A 12,372-nucleotide genomic window follows, 5' to 3' on the forward strand; every position below is an offset into this window, starting at 1 on the left:
AATGACCAAACTAGCCCCAACCATTTTCTTGATTAAATTGACTAAAATAACATTGCTTCCCGCCATATAATAATAATGTTTTAAGTTGGATTTTCACATTAAAAAACACCTTAAAAAAACTAAAATAATAAATTTAAGAATATTTCACTTAGATACTTACTTTCTCACTCAAAAGAAATATATATATATATATATATATATATCATGGTTTATTTAAGAAACAAAATACTTATGTCCTTCAAAATTAAATACATTTTAATGAATAAAAAATTTTATCCATTATAAATATTTTATAAAAGCTAAAATCTCCCAGACAGTCTTTTATTACAACTATTCTCACTAGTTGTCACTTAAAAAAAATATTAAAGGTATTTTATTATATAATAAATATTCTCATTATAAACCTATGCTAAAAAACCAAAATCCAAAAATACCCTTCCTAACAACCTTCTCCCTACTGACCCAACTTACTATTAAAAATAATTCTTAAGTTAAAAACAACTTAATAAATAAATAAATAAATTCTCTAAAAATGCATGAGAAAATTATATATAAATCCTAAAAAACCTTTTCTTTGCTAGATAACAAAACAACCTCTGGGAATGAAAGAAAATTAAAAAGTTAAGGGTAAGTTAATAGATCACAAAATATTTCCATTATATTTTGTTTTTTTAAAAAAAGACAGTAATAACAATTTTTATATCAATAATTAAATATTTTCCAGTTAAAAATCCTAATATGGGTCCTAAACAAAAATAAAAAACAATTTAACAGAATGTTTATTAACAGAAAAATAAAAAATAATAATAATTTTTTCACTAAATGACAAGAAAAATAAATATATATGTATATATATATAAATTTTTTCACTGAAAAACAAGAAAAAAACAGAAATTTAACGACCTCTCAACCGATAATGACGAGAATACCCCTGACACTCCCATTTAAAAGCATTTCGTTCGTTAGATCTTGCAAGAAGGTTTTTTCATTAAAGACCTCTGAAAAGTTTAAATTCCATTCCGGTCCCTCCTCTACGCCGAAGGCTCTCTCTCTCGTTTGAAGCTCGATCTCGGAGTTCGGAGTGGGGCTTGTAGATCATGGGGAAGGCGGTGGTGGCTGCGGTGGTGGTGGCCGGGGCTGCAGCGGTGGCCGGGGCGGCGCTGGTGGTGAGGCGGAGGATGGTGACCAGCGCCGCGAGGTGGGCGCCGGTGATGCAGATCGTCGAGGAATTCAAGAAGCAGTGCGCAATGTCGGCAACGAGGCTTAACCAGTTGGCGAACGACATGGCGATAAAGATGGAAGCCGGGCTCGAGTCCGATGGCGGAAGCGAACTCAAGATGCTCCTCAGCTACGTCGATAACCTCCCCACTGGGTAATCACTATAATTCTCCAGCAAACTCGCTTTTCTAGGGTTGATTTCGATTGCGAATGGTTGTGAATTATGATTCATGTTCACTTTCTTTTTCTCTGTTTTTTTTTTTCTTTCTTTTTTGGTCTTATTGATGTGATTTAATTCTCGCTTTATTTCTCTAATTTGTGTGAAAGAGATCGATTCTTGCATTTTCTTGCTTCTAATTTTTTGAATTCGATTGTGTTCTTGATTCATTGATGAGAAGAATGTTTATGATTTGTTGTTTGTGAGAAGGTCTATTTGTTTTTTTGATCTTTTGTTGTGAATTGATGACTTTCAGCTTAATTATTTCAGAATGCATCTATTATAAATAAGAATGTAAATCCACAAATTTTTTTTCTTGTGATTTGGTTGTTCCAAATTTTGTGCTTGCAATTGCAAAGAATGGTTCTTAGACCAGAGTTCTATGCAGATTGACAAAGTAAATGCAATAATGTCTTTCTTTTCTTATTTCTTCCATCATTTCTTCCTTTTGATAGATTCGGTATAGTTATTATGTTTGCCACTTTTAATTGTTTCCTTTCTGGAAATTTAAGAATGAAATGTTTTTTATGGAAGGTTATTGCTTCTTGTTACCTTGGAGGCATGCAACATCTAAAAGATAAATAATGAAGACATGGAATTAAATTTTTAAATTGGTTATATAGCTTATAAATGCAAAGAGTTTAATGATTCCAGGTATTGAGTGTTACAAATAATTTATTAAATAATTTATTTCATAATTATATGTATTTAGGTTTTTAAATATCTTTGATGTCATCAGATTGTAGCCAAATGGCGGTTTTTATGTCTTTAAAATAAAAAGTAACAGTGGTCCCTATCTCTAATTTGGTTTTTGTAAAATAAACTGAATTTTTTTTTTCTTGGTCAGCTTCTCCTTTTGATGTGAATCACATGAGTATGATAATCATCTTCTTTTGCTCTGTTTCTGGCTACAATCTGCATTTTGCATTTTGGTGAAGTACATTCTTGTATTAGTCAAACAAGATATGGCCAAAATGCTTACAATTAATATTGTGCATCCGAAGGTATAAGAGATTGTTATTTCACATGCCCGGTTCTACTGGTTTTAGGGATGAAAAAGGATTGTTTTATGCACTAGACCTTGGAGGAACGAACTTCCGCATTATTCGTGTGCAACTGGGTGGACAGGGAAAACGTGTTGTTAAGCAAGAATTTGTGGAAGTTGCCATTCCTCCAAAGTTGATGGTTGGGACCGTTGATGTAAGTGTGAAATTCTAACTGATTTAAGCTATTTGTGTTTTTTCTTCTCCTAGCATGCTTTTAATGAGATTAGATATTTGTTTCATTTTCAGGATTTATTTGACTTCATAGCTGCAGAATTAGAAGATTTTGTTAATTCTGAAGGCGAAGGCTTTCACTTTCCGGATGATGACTACAGGCCAAGAGAGATTGGTTTTACTTTCTCTTTCCCCGTGAAACAATCTTCAATTGCATCAGGAGTTCTTGTGAAATGGACAAAGGGATTCAATATCACTAACATGGTCAGTTATTGTTATTCTCCTTCTCTTGTAATTCTGTTGTGCCATGAATCCTTTGTTGTGAGATGATCAACTGATTTTCATTGTTCTTTTGTGTAACTTTTTTTTTTTATATAATAAATTATGGTGTACCCACTTTACTCAAAAAAAAAAAAAGGATTGGTTTGAAATGATGCAAGGCAGTAGGTACAAGCATTAGCACGTTGCGTTTCCTTTTTAAATGGTTTTCATATGTACCTTGATTTCTAAGTTCAGTCATCAGCATTTATTATTTGATTGAGCATGTATGTGGTTTTCCCATTTGGGAAGATTCAGTAATGGTTCTGACTCATGATCAAATGCAAAAAAAAAGGAATTTTAAAAAGTTCATGATAAATCTTTGTAAATTCAGCTAGTTGCATAATCAAAATTATATTGTGAGTAGTAATTATAATTGATGGTAAATTGCTTGCATTTTCACATCTTCTCCATGTCCAGAATGCTAATGTTTGGTGTCCTTAGTTCTTTTGTCATGTGGTGTACAAATCCTTATGTTTATTTATTCAATCAACTATGTACCAATCCAAAGATTGTATAGAATTATCCAGTAAAATTGTCTGTATGCTGATAGTTGCTGAATTCCAGCTCTGTAATTTCCTTCTGTTTGGTTGGGACTTGCATTTATTTTTTCTTTTAGAAAAAAAATTCCAGGTTGGGGAAGATGTGGTGGCTGAACTGTCAAGAGCTATGGCAAAACGGGACGTTAACATGCGCGTTGCAGCATTGGTGAGTTCCCTTCCACTCTACTTCAATAACCAGAACTGAAAATTAATAATTTTTATAATTGGTGTCTACTAAATATACATACATTTATTACAATCCATTCACCTTCATAAAAGAATTAGGCACACTTGTGATGATCTTTATGCAGGTCAATGATACCATTGGAACAGTGGCTGGAGCAAGATACCATGATAAGGATGTCGTTGCTGGTGTGATATTAGGTACTGGGACAAATGCAGCATATATAGAGCGTATACAAGCAATTCCCAAGTGGCGAGGCACCCCACCAAAATCTGGAGAAACGGTAATTGCCTTTTTTCCTCTGGCCATTTAAACCAGAGAAAAATAATATGCTCATAAGTATATACTTCAAACAAATAACTAGATTTTAATGTTCTGTTTTCTATCAAAAGCATAATATTTGAAAAAAAAATTTAATTTCTCATGAGTTTGGCCACTTCATGGCATAGGTTATTAACATGGAGTGGGGGAACTTTCAATCATCTCACTTCACAATAACAGAATATGACTTAGCATTAGATCTTGAGAGTTTGAACCCTGGTGAACAGGTAACACGTCCAGTGTATCATGAGTATATCTTTAAACTTCCTTGTAATTGTTAAGTATGGAACACCAAAGGATTCACTCTTCTTATATTTGCCTTGAGTCCAGATTTTTGAGAAGTTAATCGCTGGAATGTATTTGGGAGAAATCTTGAGAAGAGTCCTGTTGAAATTGGCTGAAAGAGCTGCCTTGTTTGGTGATGTTGTACCACCTAAGCTCAATGAGCCATTTATACTCAAGTAAGATTACCTCTCTCACAACCTTTTTTTGCCAACAAGATTGCTTATATTGTAATATTTGTCTGGTAGATGCCTTTCCTATCCTTGAACAGTAGAGTTTGTTGTTGGTAAAATGATGGATGACAGTTGGGGCTAAGATGTGATAATTTACAGTTTGCTATTACTCGTACAAAAATCCAAAATGCTTGATTTAGGCAGCATCTGAAAACTTGCAGGAAGGAAGTTACTTGAGGATGCATTAGTTTTCCCATAGAGAGATATTGTAAAATGCTAAAGCTAACATTATAGGGATGTTCTCTGCTTAATCTGATTCGGAATTGAAGAACTCATCGCTTGGATCATCCATATGGGAGTTTTTCTTTTCTATTCTATGTTGGCATGGTGTGGTGTTGTATGCAATTTAATTTCAATTACCATTCTGAATGTTGTCTGTGACTTGAACCTACATGTGTGAATAATCCAACATTGAATAACACTCTGATGCATTCCAGGACTCCTGCCATGTCTGCCATGCACCATGATACGTCATGGAACCTTCGAGTTGTTGGGAGAAAACTGAAGGAAATACTTGGGGTACAAATCCTTTTTTTTTTCCTGCATCAAATTCCATCACAATAACTGAAACTTAGCTGTTTTCATAAGATTTTGTTTCAACTTCAATTTTAGATTCAGAACACCTCCCTGAAGGTAAGAAAACTGATCGTCAAGTTGTGCGACATAATTGCCTACCGAGGTGCCCGCCTGGCTGCTGCAGGCATTCTGGGCATCCTGAAGAAGCTAGGCCGAAACACTTTGCCCAAAGATGATATCAAACAGAGGACAGTGATTGCTGTGGATGGCGGTCTGTTCGAGCATTACACAAAATTCAGCAAGTGCTTGAATAGCACCTTGGCCGAAATACTCAGCAAAGAAGTTGCTGCCACTATTGTCATTGACCATGCCAATGATGGTTCAGGCATCGGAGCAGCCCTCCTTGCGGCGTCCCATTCTCAATATCTCGAGCACAGAGAATCCTAAAGGAGACTGCTTCAACCTTCACTTTAAATTTTTAATGGCATTCAAATTCCTCCCTTCAACTAATGAATGCTTGCTTTTTTAAAGTGTTCAGGTATGAAGCTCTTTCTGAACAGCAATGAGAAGCAACTTGCCTACTAAAATTGTATAAATGCAAGTGGAAATAGAGATGATGATGATGGTGCTACCATAAACCATCCTATTCATTGTTTCTCCACTGCTGGCAAGAAGTTTCTCATTGTTTTAGGCCTTTACACAAGTCATTGATTTTCTCTCCCTCTTTTTTTTTTTTTTTCCTTCTTTTTTGTGCTTTCTTTTCCATTTTTGACATCCAATTGCTCCATATTTTACTTCTCATATATTTGTATTTGTTTAGAGGATTACAGAATAAATGGGAGGAAATCATAGAGTTGTTCAACTTTGCATGATTGATGTTTGGTTCTGTGATTATTTCTTGTATTTTGTACCTTACAGACATTGGTCATTTTAACTGAAATTTGTATTATTCTTCAATGGGGATGACATTGGATACGCTTGAGGTGTCCCAAATTGTTGTAAATTACGCAACTCTAACTGGAATTACTAGAAACTTTTAAATACGAATATTTTTAAATTTCATTTAATTATTATAATTTCTTAAAAAGTAATACCACTAAATTAATTTGACTATTTACTACACCCAATATAACTCGAACAAAGAATATGTGCGTGCGAGCTTGAATTAGTGTTAATCAAGAGAATCTTCATAGTAATTCAAATAAAATTAAAGCAGAATTTTTATTTGTTAACTGACATTCAAATTCTAAAACAGTTATCTCATGTTACTCCACTGCTTTCCAGCTTCAACCAAGTACCACAAACTCGACATTTAAATGTAACTTGACTACATATCGAATTTGCAGTTTAAATGATAGAGTTAACAAAATATATACCTTTTAAAACCATCCATGGGGTAAAAATCCAGCACAGTTAGAGAAACCTAACCATAACACATATGGCCCCACAGTAACAGTTTATATGATCCAATAACGCAGCATCCTCATTTTTAAGCCTGGGTACAGTTAGTTTATCATTCATCCTTGAGCAGAATAACCCTTTTATTAAACATAATCATATATAACAGGATGGATTAAAAAGAATAACACCCCAGATCAACACTAAAGGACCGTTTGGTTCGCGGTAATGATATATTACCACGTAACGAGATTACCATGGTAATAAGATTGGGAATATTATATGCCCAGGAATGTTGTGAGTAATTCATGATAACTACGTTTTTGGTTGGAAACTCACGTTATTCATAATAATAAAACTTGGTAATATTTTTAAATTTCCCAAAAATACCCTCGTAGTCTACTATTTTATGCAAGTTTAAATTTAAAAATAAAATAAAATTTTGAATAAAAATTAAATTTTCGAAGCTAAACATATTCTAAAAAAATAATGTTATTTAAATTTAATCTTTTTATCCAACAAATAAAAGTATGAAAAATTATTATATTTAAATAAAGAGCATATTTGTCCAAAATATTTCAGATTACCACCAACTTTGGTAATCCAACATAATCACTTTATTTTTGGTGGTAATGGGATTACTACGCTTTTAGTAATCTTCGAGCAATAATCACGATTACATCGATATTACCAGCATCAATAATCCAAACATGGTAATGTGAAAAGATTACCACGTAACAGACGGTAATGTTTGCACATTACCACCAACCAAACGGCCCCTAAGGGTAAATACACCATGGAATGCAGCAGATCAACAAAATAACTTAAAATTGACTATATTTTGATTACTGAGATTTAGAATAGTAACTGCAGCACAGAAAACCAAAAAAAAAAAAGATAAAACAAAACAAACTTTAAGAAAATCACATCCATACGTTACAAAGTAAAGTCAAACAAAAATGCAAAGCATCTCTGCAGCACATCCATAAGTGTTTCTTCTGATCTGACACTGCTACAGAATTAAAATTGTCCAAACATAAACATGCAATATAACATGACACTAACTCTTCCGAGTGAGGCATGCCCACATAAACTCAGAATAATAATAACATTAAGAGGTGGGTGGAAAAATGGAGATGACAGATAACTACCACAGATGTCCGGGACTTGATATGATCGGGATTAAAGAGAAGACTTACCTCACAGCTTGTCCTCGAACTCAGACAGAGGTGTCATTTGCTCCTTGAGACCCTTCCTCTTGCGAATTTCCGCCACAAGTTGTCCAGCCTGCGAACCAGCCTCCAATGGATCGGAAGACATCATGTCCCAGTGATCAAAGACGCACTGTGGGAAAGCCTGGCCAGATGTGGCAGCCCTCAGTGTGCTGGAGAAACCAAAGGACTCGATGACAGGGAGGTAGGCTTTGATGTTGTACAATGGGGTTCCGGGCCTCTGCATCTCTTCAAATACGTGGCCTCGCTTCTGGTTCAGAACACCATAGATGCCTCCAAGTGCTTGCTCAGGTGCCTGGATTTCGACAAGGTATACAGGTTCAAGAAGTCGAGGCTTGGCAGTCAGCTGGGAAGCATAAATGACTCTTCTTGCGGTTGGAATAACCTGGCCACCACCCCTGTGGATAGCATCAGCGTGCAAGACAACATCGCACACCTCAAAGCATATGCCCCTCATGTTTTCCTCAGCAAGTGCACCTTCCTTGGAAGCCCATTGGAAGCCAGCCACCACAGAATCCTTGATTTCATTGAGGTACTGAACTCCCTTACACATATCAACAACCATGTTTGGGCCAGTCGTCTCAGGACCGAAGCACCAGATCTTCTTGGCAAGATCCTTGTCCCAACCAAACTCTTCAGAGAGAATCTTCGACCTAACTTTAGGATCATCCCTTGGGCCTATGCGGCCGTCATCAATTGCCTCAGCAAGCCCCTCTTCCAACGGCCTTGCTTCCATGTAGAGCCTGTTATGCTTGTTGGGGGACTTGCTCATGACTGTCCTACATGACTTTTCGAGCACAGTTTCACGGAAAGAAACAACAGGGTCAGACACAATAATCTCAGCTCCACCCATAAAATCCTCCTGCAAGTCTTTCAAGCAGATCTCAAGATGGAGCTCTCCAGCACCTGCAACAATATGCTCGCCAGACTCTTCCATTGTGCAAACAACCATAGGATCAGACTTGGCTAAGCGCTTCAAACCTTCAACAAGCTTGGGAAGGTCAGAAGCAACCTTGCACTGCACTGCAACACGCACAACAGGAGACACAGAGAACTTCATCGCTCTGATTGGGTGAGCATCAACCTCCTTTTCATTTGTCAATGTTGCATTTTTGGTGATATATTGATCTAAACCAACCATTGCAACAGTATTCCCACAGGGCACATCCTCCACAGACTCTTGCTTCTTACCCATCCAGATGACAGTTCTCTGGACGCTCTTCACATACAGATCTTTCTTCTGCCCAGGTATGTAGTTAGGTCCCATGATTCTTACCTTCAGACCAGTGGAAACCTTGCCAGCAAAAACACGACCAAAGGCAAAGAACCTACCCTTATCTGATGCTGGAATCATCTTAGAAACATAGAGCATGAGAGGACCATCAGGGTCACAGTTTCTGATAGCATTGGCATACATGTCATCAAGAGGGCCCTCATACAAGTTCTCCACACGGTACCTTTGTGCCTTGGATGGAGATGGAAGGTGAAAGATCATCATTTCAAGAAGAGCATTGCTCGCAGGTAGCCAAGTTTGCATCACCCTCTTCATCAAAGCCTTGCCAATCAATTCTTTCTCATCAGCTTTCATGGTGACACCAAGTTTCTGCAGCATGGGCCACAACTTGTCCTTCTGATCGTTCATGCAAGTGTTGATGATCTGCTTGATTGGTTCATAACAGAACTGAACAAAGCCACGCTTGCAAGTTGAAGAACCAGTGCTCTTAGTAGTCCACTTCTTGGTTGCCGGGTCAAAGTAATTTTCACCCCATAATCTCTCCATCATCTTGTTCTCATCAACTCCAAATTTAGAAGCATACATTTTGGCAAAGTTCGTAAGTGTGAAGGCCCAACCGTGTAATCCAGCAGAAAAGGCAACAGTTCCTTTCTCTGGGTAAACTTGAACATCACCAAGGAGAGGATCTTCATATGTAGCCATAATGACATTAGCATTCTCAATGACACGTGAGAAAGTCTGATAGGCTTCTTCACCTTCCACCTGAAGCTCTAAGAAGCAACGGTCCATCTTATTGACAGTCAGCACAGGCCTAATTCTTTCTCCCAGTGCCTGCCTCAGAACAGTTTCAGTTTGCACACATACACCCTCCACACAATCAACGACAACAAGGGCACCATCAGTAATACGGAGAGCTGCAGTGACCTCAGAAGAAAAATCAACATGTCCAGGGGAATCAATAAGGTTAATGAGATACTCATTTCCATTTCTCTCCCCCTTGTAATTCTTTAAAGACTCTTCAGTCATCTCGTAGTAAAGAGAAATCCCAGTAGACTTGATTGTGATACCACGTTCTGCCTCATCCTGACGGGTATCTGTCATCCGAACATCACCAGCAACTTCCTGTGCAATAATACCAGCAGCTGCCACAAGAGAGTCTGTAAGAGTAGATTTGCCTGCCAAAAACCAAAAAATTGCATTAGGTACAGTTAGTTTCCAGCATACAGTGTATCTTAAAGCTAATTTTATCAGAAATAGGAGTTACTCTAAAGATACAGCATGTAATAGGATACAATGGCACAATAGCAGAACCAACTTCTAGAAATGCAGTAGTATACAGAATTGAATTAACTAACTTTGGAGCAACTTGGTGCATAGATATCATTATATGTTGAGCTCATATGGCATATAATTCAGTAAACACAGGAAAAAAAAAACTGAGCAGCAACAATGAGGATGATGTGTCAACCAGAGCTCATATTATCATCAGAAAAATACACTAACTCAAGTCAAAGATGTCAATTGCTAAGCAGCATACACAATAAAGAATGATATTATAGCAGAGAAGAATAAAAAAATCAAAACAGGGCATACCATGATCAACATGGGCAATGACAGACATGTTACGGATGTTATGTTTAAGATCCATAATCCTCCGGAGTTCTTCAACTGTGAACTTCACCATCTTGGCTGCTTTGAAATATCAATCTAACAGCACAGAAAATAAACAACTTAGGCCTGCACAAACAAATCAAACAGCAACGTATCATTACACAATCCATTGTAAGATATATACAATAAATGAAAAATGCACAGCAACGATTGAAGCATCTACTAAACAAAGTATGCTAAGCAGTAAGAATCAAACTTTCATTTGTTTCAAAATTAGGGTGCATTTCTGCAAAATAAGTAATTTGTATTTTAATAGCAAGATAAAATTACATCAGCAACAAATAAATGGATCAGTTTAAAAAAAAAATTGACCTATACAATCCATGGCATTCTATACAAGATGTGAATCAAATTTTATATAATCTGCGAATTTTTTATTAAGGCCAACCAAAGAAGCACTCATATGAAACAAAGCAGCATTAAAGTAGGGAACCAAGCACAGCCAAATAAACAAAAAAAAAAAGGAAAGACAGGAAAACGAAAGGACAACTACTACTATCAACAAGGAATCAGGTTACACCTTTCACAAGAACATTAATCACTATCTTGTGAAGGCAAAAACTTTTTTCACCAAAATCTACCATCCATCACAAGCTTGTAGACACAAAGGCAGGGGCGATCATCTACTTATGTTGTGCTATAAAACCAGTGGAGATTGCATAGACACTCTTTAGGAATAAAACTTACGCTTGAAGAAATTCACACACAGTTCCTGCCAATTTCATAATAATTTGCATTTCCATTCTCAACCTAACACATACAATGAATTAAAACTCGCAATTGAAGTCATATCAAACAGCAACAATAAAATCCAACAATTTCCACAGATGCGTCCAAATACTAAAAAAAAATGTAACACCCCGCATAAGATATATAATCATAAACTCAAAGGAACTCAAAATCCTTCAATATAAAAACTTTTTAGACAGATTTTCGCCCCCAAAAGTTAGCATAAAAGTAGAAAACCAAAATGACATCCACCAACGAAAACCAAAAACCAAAGGATTATCTACTACAACAAATCAAACACTCAAAAAATTACACAAGAAATGCCCACCCAAAAGGTAAATAACACTTGCAAATTCAGATCCACAGATCAACCCGATTTACCGATCTTAAACTATTGTTATCCAAATAAGATCCACAACTCGAATAGCAAACTCAAATCGATCTGCAACTCGAGAATAAACCCAAAAATTCACAGATAATATCAACATCAATCTACAACTCTCAGGCATGGCAATCAAAGAAAACAAGCAGATATCAAAGCTGATGATTATAATCCACAATAAACTACAAGAATATCAATGAATTAAATGAAATCAGAAGAAGAAACAGCATATATGGGATCGAGATTGACCTCCAAGCGCACAAAAATGGAGCCGCCAATGCACCCAAAACCCTAGCTTGCCTTTGTTTGCTATTTGGGGTGTATTTATAGACCACCCAAAGCCTCCACTACAAACTATTCGTTCTCCCTGCGGAATCGTTAACTAACCTGATCCAATGAAATCCTTGATTGCCAACCGTCCGATAAGATTTTAGATATCCTATCGATGTTGAACACGTGTTAACTCATTTTTCCTAAATATCACTGCACTTCCCATTCGCATTTATTACTATTTATATTTAAAAGTATATAACCAAAGCTTAAAAATTAAAAAAAAAAATGGAAATTGTCAAAAAAACCCTTTAAGTTTGTAAAAATTGCAAAAACACGTTAGTTTTGCGATCACAAAATCACTCGCTTTTAAAAGCTACATATTTTTTCAAGCCTTGAAGCACTGTA

The 12,372-nt window shown here is 36.3% G+C and overlaps 2 protein-coding genes across 2 annotated transcripts; one reads left to right on the top strand and one right to left on the bottom strand.

The window, feature by feature from the left end:
- Positions 1 to 1,053: 1,053 nt before the first annotated feature.
- LOC120255153 (hexokinase-1-like) lies at positions 1,054 to 5,950 on the top strand. Its single transcript, XM_039263039.1, has 9 exons — positions 1,054 to 1,372; positions 2,485 to 2,635; positions 2,728 to 2,916; positions 3,604 to 3,678; positions 3,824 to 3,979; positions 4,146 to 4,244; positions 4,348 to 4,478; positions 4,970 to 5,051; positions 5,145 to 5,950. Exons 1-9 carry the CDS (start codon positions 1,098 to 1,100, stop codon positions 5,493 to 5,495), a joined length of 1,509 nt encoding a protein of 502 aa, XP_039118973.1. The 5' UTR covers positions 1,054 to 1,097; the 3' UTR covers positions 5,496 to 5,950.
- A 1,384-nt stretch (positions 5,951 to 7,334) lies between these two features.
- LOC120255152 (elongation factor 2) lies at positions 7,335 to 11,999 on the bottom strand. Its single transcript, XM_039263038.1, has 3 exons — positions 11,944 to 11,999; positions 10,506 to 10,649; positions 7,335 to 10,087 (listed from the first exon to the last, which is right to left on the bottom strand). The coding sequence occupies exons 2-3, from the start codon at positions 10,594 to 10,596 to the stop codon at positions 7,647 to 7,649; spliced, it is 2,532 nt and encodes an 843-aa protein (XP_039118972.1). The 5' UTR covers positions 10,597 to 10,649; positions 11,944 to 11,999; the 3' UTR covers positions 7,335 to 7,646.
- Positions 12,000 to 12,372: the final 373 nt, after the last annotated feature.

The sequence above is a fragment of the Dioscorea cayenensis genome, unplaced genomic scaffold (assembly GCF_009730915.1).
Source record: "Dioscorea cayenensis subsp. rotundata cultivar TDr96_F1 unplaced genomic scaffold, TDr96_F1_v2_PseudoChromosome.rev07_lg8_w22 25.fasta BLBR01000868.1, whole genome shotgun sequence".
NCBI lineage: Eukaryota > Viridiplantae > Streptophyta > Magnoliopsida > Dioscoreales > Dioscoreaceae > Dioscorea > Dioscorea cayenensis.

Coding starts and splice junctions, on each gene's coding strand:
- LOC120255153 (XM_039263039.1), top strand. CDS start 1,098: ATGGGGAAGGCGGTGGTGGCTGCGGTGGTGGTGGCCGGGGCTGCAGCG. Junction 2,636..2,727: donor TGATGGTTGGGACCGTTGAT/GTAAGTGTGAAA, acceptor TTTCATTTTCAG/GATTTATTTGACTTCATAGC. Junction 3,679..3,823: donor ACATGCGCGTTGCAGCATTG/GTGAGTTCCCTT, acceptor ATCTTTATGCAG/GTCAATGATACCATTGGAAC.
- LOC120255152 (XM_039263038.1), bottom strand. CDS start 10,596: ATGGTGAAGTTCACAGTTGAAGAACTCCGGAGGATTATGGATCTTAAA. Junction 10,088..10,505: donor CATTGCCCATGTTGATCATG/GTATGCCCTGTT, acceptor GGTTTTTGGCAG/GCAAATCTACTCTTACAGAC.